This window comes from Nestor notabilis, unplaced genomic scaffold (genome assembly GCF_000696875.1).
Source record: "Nestor notabilis isolate BGI_N333 unplaced genomic scaffold, ASM69687v1 scaffold21048, whole genome shotgun sequence".
Taxonomy (NCBI): domain Eukaryota; kingdom Metazoa; phylum Chordata; class Aves; order Psittaciformes; family Psittacidae; genus Nestor; species Nestor notabilis.
Genome location: NW_009939000.1, coordinates 3,625 through 9,534, shown reverse-complemented (window position 1 = coordinate 9,534; position 5,910 = coordinate 3,625). Strand labels below are relative to the sequence as shown.

The following is a 5,910-nucleotide window of genomic DNA, read 5'->3' as shown; positions in this document are numbered from 1 at the left end:
ATTCCTGGACCACCAGGCTGGTGGGCTCTGTGATGGGTCTCACCCCATCACTGTATCATGAGGTGATGCAGGCGGACAGCGGGGCAGCCATAGGTGCTTGGGATGTGGGTGCTTGTAGCCTCCCAACGTGATAAGGTGCCAAAAACTGTCTCAAAACAATGTAAGAGGGGAAACTGAGAACTTGAAGGGAGCTTGTTTAGGGCACAGCACTGCTGTCCTGCAGCAGGATCAGCCCAGGATCCCCAGGAGGGATGGGGAGATGGGTGCTGGTGGGACGTCGTTATGTGATGCTCTCCAGGGATGGGTGCTGCAGGGTCACGTACCCCACTGGTGTCTCCCCATGCAGCCCATGTGGAGAATGAGGAACAGTACAGCGAGGCCCTGGAGAGCTTCGGGAACAACCACCTCTCCCAGAACAACCACGAGCTCTCCACCGGCTTCCTCAACCTGGCCGTGTTCACCCGCGAGGTCACCGCACTCTTCAAGAACCTGGTGAGCTGCCCCACGTCCTCCTGCTGTCTCTGGTGCAAGCTCAGGCTGTTCTCTGCATCCAACAAATCCATCTGGATTTGGGAACGTGACCTCCCCTCCTCCCAGTTTAGCTGCCCTCGACCGTGGGCAGCAATCCCCAGCTCCCATCCTGAGCTTGGGAACACGCTCCTCGTGCTTCCAACCCATCCAATGCGCCTGTTGCTGGATTGACAGCTCATTCCCAGCTCTGCTGGGATTTGCTGGGCGGTTGGAGCTGCTCTTTTCTCTTTTTCCCCCCTTTCTTCCTGGTTTTTCCCTCTCACATCAATTGCATCTCTTGATCTTGCTTGCCAAGAAGTAAATCAAAGCCATGCTGAGCTCGCAGCCCCGGGAAGCAGAGCCGAGCCAGCAGCGCCTTCCCCACCTCAGGAATGGCTCTGGTGGAGCAGTCGGTGACGGGTCTGTGCAAAGCCCCGGGTGGGGTTCCGTGTCCTGGTCCCCTCTTTGGTCCCTTTCACATCCCCTCTCCCAGGGGTGTTTTTGGCTCTGCATGAGGAGTTTTAGTTCTGCTGCCATTCCCCTTCAGCTCTTTGCATCTTCTTCTCCCACTTACCCCATTCCGGGCCTCCTCGCTCCTCCCCTTCCCCATCCCAGGCTGTCCCAGCCTGGCCGGACCCCCGTGCTCCAGGGAAGTCTGTGGGATCCATCCTGATGGAGGAGTCAGACCAGTTCCCAGCCCCCCACTGCTGCTGCTGTGCTCCCCCCACAACCCCGGAGCAGGGTTATGTGCCAGGACCCTTGACTGGATCCAAAAGCCAGGTTTTCCCTCCTGGAGCTGTCAGAAGTGGGGTGCCCCATCTCCATGGAGCTGTTGGAATAGGGGTGCCCTTTGTTCAGGGCTGGTCCCATGCCCCAGAGCTGCCTTTGTCCCAAGCAGACTAAAAGCCTTTGGAGCCTTGAAAAGGGATCTGGGTGCAGTGGGGAGATTCTATGTGGGTGCTCTCAAATGGGGTGCTGCACCATTGGGTGCATGGAGGGACACCATGGACCCCTGCATGGCACTGGTGGGTGGTGGTGGTGGCTGCATTCCTGTCCCCAAACCCCAGGAAAGGGGGACATTTTGGGAAGCCCTTTTGTCACTGGGAGGCTATCAAGGGGCTCGGTGGCATCACTGGGTGCTGCGCTGTGAGGGGACAGGGACGGGGTGTCGATGGAGGGGAACAGCTTTGGTTTTGGCAGCCGTGGTGCTGATGTGGTTTGTGGGAAGGGCCCCACGTCAGACATCTTGCAGCCAGCTCCAACAAGCCCCAGCCTGCCTGGTGCCTGGATCCCGGATCCAGCCCTGCTTCCAGCCTCTTTAACCCTTCACAGGGCAGCGATGGAGCTGCGTGGAGGTCCCAGCAATGGGAGGGATGCGGGGCTCCAGCTCCTCGACCTGCCCTGAGGTGGAGGCTCTATGGGGTGACCCATGTCTGCTCTTCACAGGTACAGAACCTGAACAACATCGTCTCCTTCCCCCTGGACAGCCTGCTGAAGGGGCAGCTGAAGGACGGCCGCCTGGTGAGTCCCCTCCAGTGCTGTCCCCATTTGGGGACATATTGCAACGAGACCCCTGTTACAGGCTTGGCTCTCGTCTGTGGCCAGAAGAAGGAACCAGGACCTGGGGTGGAATACAGCAGTGAGGGTTGGGAATGACAAGAGCAAGGGGTGCAGACCTGCCTTTGTCCCCAAGGAGCAGGGCAGGGTGCAATAGTGAACAGCAAAGCCTTTGGCTGCTTCAGTGCCAGCAGCTCTTTCACCTTCCCTGATGGCTGCCATTCCCTCATCCCTTCTTCCACAGGACTCTAAGAAGCAGATTGAAAAAGCCTGGAAGGATTATGAGACCAAAGTGTAAGGAACCTGCTGCCTCGGGCACAATCCTCCTAATCCTGCTCCACACAAAGGTGTTTTGTCCTGGGGCTGCACTGATTGATGCCAGTTTGCCATCGGGAGGGCTCTGGTCCAGCCTTTCCCAGCTTAGAGGGGCTGGAGATGTTTCTCCTGATCCCATTCCCATCACAGCCCCCTGCATGGGACACCCCTCGGGATGACCATGACCTGCTGCTGTGCTGTTCCCAGGGGGAAGATGGAGAAGGAGAAGGAGCGAGCCCGCTTGGCTGGGGTCATCCAGCCCGAGCCATCCGCAGCCGAGGTGGCCGAGGACATGCAGAAGGAGCGGCGCCTCTTCCAGCTCCACATGTGCGAGGTGAGGATGGATGGGGACTGTGTGGCCCCAGGGTGACACAAGGGACATCAGAGCCTAATTGTGTCCCAGCACCAAAGCAGCCCTATTGGGTGCTCTGTGGCACCCTCCGCTGTTCCCATCGCATCCCTGCATGGTCCCAGCTCAGGGATCCCCACCCCATCCCCAACTTGGGGTGTCTGGGATGTGGCTGTGAATGGCACCCATGGGTTACTCTGCAGCAAGGCACACAGGGTTCCACCTGCATCCTCCCGGAGGCTGGCATTTGGGGCAAAAAGTGAGCTTTTTGGGTCACATCCAGATGTTGGCTTTGTGGTTTGACGCTATTCTCAAAACCGCTTCAAGAAGCTCTTGGTTTTGGTTTAGGGGGGCTTATGAGTGGCCCCACATCTGCGATGGTCCCGGGGGTCTGTTCTCAGGTGGGATAGGAATAGGTGAAGGCTGGAGACCCAGTGTCAGCCCCACAGCAAAGAGGGACCCCAGCAGCCCCATAAACATCTTGAGTGATCCCGAGCAGGGGACAAGTCCCCAGTGGCTTGTCCCAGGGGGCTGCCACATCCCAAAGACCCGGCAGCTCCACAGCCCAAAGACCCGGCAGCAGCATCAGAGCCTGCAGCCCCGTGTCCCTCATCCTGGCAAAAGGGTGCAGGGAGGATGCTGCACCCGCCACAGCGGGACCAGGGAGCTGGGACCCAGCCAGATGAGTCACTGCCTTCAATAGCACCACTGTGAGACACAGAACAGGGCTTGGGAACAACGGGAGCTGCATCCCGGCCGGGGAGGGACCGCTGCCGGCAGTGCTGGCACGGGGGGGTGTGCGCCACTGTGCACGAGAGCTGCTGCTTGCCTGGGAATGGGAGGCACGAGGCCATTTCACCTCAGGGGTGATGCGTGGGGTGGTTGCATCTCCTCCTCATGGGCCATCTTGCACCTCCGGGAGGGGGGGATGGATGGATGTAGTTGGGCCCGGAACCAGGCAGTGCTGGGAGCATCCCTTTGTGGGGCTCTGCCAGCACTGACTGGGACCCTCCCCTGCCATTGCGAGCTGCAAGCCCCATGGCAGCCGGTTGGCTTTGCATGTCCAGCTTGTGTGGAGCCATTTCACCTCCCTTTCTCTGGGCAGGGGTGACTGGGGTACCAGGAGGCTCTGTCTCCAAGGCTCCATCCCACCACAGTGCTTCCCCGCCATGGAAAGCCCCTGGACCTGCCTTCCCCTCCCCTTGCTTCCCACTGGAAAGCATCCTCCAGCAGCTGTGCCGGCTGGAGAGGAGCTCCAAGGGGGAAAATCTCTTCCCCTCCCTTACTTTGCTCGGGGTGAGCAAGGCTCTGGGTCTTTCCTGCCTGCAGCTGATGGATGGGTTGGATGCACGAAGCTGAAATTCCCCATCCCATGGGACAGCTCCGTGTGGATTGCAGAGCTCCAGGGCTGATGTGCCGCAGGTGCTGGGTTTGTTTGGAGCCAAGGGGTCATGTCTTCAAAACCATTTCATTTTCCCTTCATGAGCTGCCTTGGGTTTGGGTTATTTATTAACTCCAGAAGCATGGAATGATGGGAGAGGAATGCTTGGCTGGGAGCCCTGGGGGCCTGCCTTTGGTCCTTGAACTGTTCAGGGCTTGGAGGACTTCCAGAGCCAGGTTTTATTGAGGGTGGTCCCCAGCCTTCAAACCCAGCCAGTGTTTAACGCTCCTCCCTGCACTGGGAAGGGAGCAGGGGCCAGGCAGGCTCTTGCCTCTTTCCTCTGGGATGCTTCCAGCCGCTCCTTGTCCCAATCATCTCACCAAGTGTCTCCTCCTCCTGCAGTACCTGCTGAAAGCCAGTGAGTCCCAGATGAAGCAGGGACCAGATTTCCTGCAGAGCCTCATCAAGTTTTTCCATGCTCAACACAAGTAGGTGCTGCTCGGGTCACCCCTTGGAGGTCCCATGAGGGTCTGGGGGGCACCTTCTCCCACCCCAGCTCCAACAAGCTGGTGAAGAGCCCATCACTCTCCAGTTGTGCCCAACAACAGGGGGTTGTTGGCTTGAGGAGCTGTAAACGTGTCCGTGGGGGCCAGGGGAAGGGGGTTGGCTCAGGATGTGGCCGATGATTTGGTTTCTGGATGGATTTCCAGGGATGAGTTCAGCTGAGTGGCTCACTGTTAGCCAGGGGGCTCATAGCGAGGGTGTTTGGAATGAGGATTAACATCCACTTGCCTTTCTCCTTTGCTCCATGAGGCTGGAATAGCAGTGTATGGCTGTCATGTCATCACTTCTGGCTATCGAGTGGGGAAACTGAGGCAGGGAGGGGACAGTCCTGTTGGATGAGTGTGGGGCGAGCTTGCATTGCACCAGGGGCCAATCCTGCATGCCAAACACCCCAAATGCTTGGGGGAACCAGACCCCATGGGCTGAGCTTGGGGTCCTAGCAGGACAACGCAAGAGCAGCTTCCCTGGGGGGGGTGTGTTGCTATGGTCTCGGGGCACGTTGTCTCTAAAAGATCCTCTTTCTTCCCCTCCATCCTCCCCATCTGCATCTCAATCCCATGGAACAAATGCCCAGTTTCTTCCAAGACGGCTGGAAGGCTGCCCAGAACCTCTACCCCTTCATTGAGAAGCTGGCTGTGTCCCTCCATGCGGTAAGCCCCCAGATGCCGTCCCCCCCAGCCGCTGAGGCCGCCCGCCCCCACGCCGCCCCCCCCCCCACCCGCTGAGGCCGCCCGCACTCGGTGCAGCAGTGAGGGCAGCTGCCTCCCTTCCCAGCTCCACCAAGCGCAGGAGGAGGAGGTGAAGCAGCTCACACAGACCCGCGATTCCCTCCGCAGCATCCTGCAGCTGGAGAACAAGGAGGTGAGATCCCGGGATGGGCAGGGGGGAGCAGGGAAGGTGCTGGGTGCCGGGGGGCTGGCTTAGCCTGGGGATGGGAAGCAGCAGGGAAGGAGGAGCTGCAGACCAATGGGAACATCTGAGGGAGCAGGGCAGGAGATTTGGGAGATGCTCAGAGTCTGGGAGGGATTGGGGAACGCTGCAGCCCAATGGACACTGCATCCACGTTAGGATGAGGTCATTTTGGGGCAGCAGCTGCCTCTTGTGCTTCTCACTTTGCTTTCTAAATGCCTTTTCCCCTCCTTGGGTGAGCTCAGGAAAACCTGAGCAGGAAGAACTCCGGCAGTGGCTAAAGCATCCACCAGCACCAAGGGAACCAGAAGTACGGGACGGAGCA

At 59.1% G+C, this 5,910-nt stretch overlaps 1 protein-coding gene across 1 annotated transcript in view; it reads left to right on the top strand.

The window, feature by feature from the left end:
* ASAP3 (ArfGAP with SH3 domain, ankyrin repeat and PH domain 3) overlaps positions 1-5,910 on the top strand; it is a gene marked incomplete at both ends in the record, with an annotated part of 9,641 nt that overhangs the window by 123 nt on the left and 3,608 nt on the right. The window contains 8 exons of the mRNA XM_010019652.1: positions 347-492; positions 1,957-2,031; positions 2,312-2,361; positions 2,590-2,716; positions 4,515-4,600; positions 5,251-5,326; positions 5,451-5,537; positions 5,831-5,856. Coding sequence (XP_010017954.1) covers positions 347-492; positions 1,957-2,031; positions 2,312-2,361; positions 2,590-2,716; positions 4,515-4,600; positions 5,251-5,326; positions 5,451-5,537; positions 5,831-5,856 — 673 coding nt within the window. The remainder of the gene's footprint in view (positions 1-346; positions 493-1,956; positions 2,032-2,311; positions 2,362-2,589; positions 2,717-4,514; positions 4,601-5,250; positions 5,327-5,450; positions 5,538-5,830; positions 5,857-5,910) is intronic.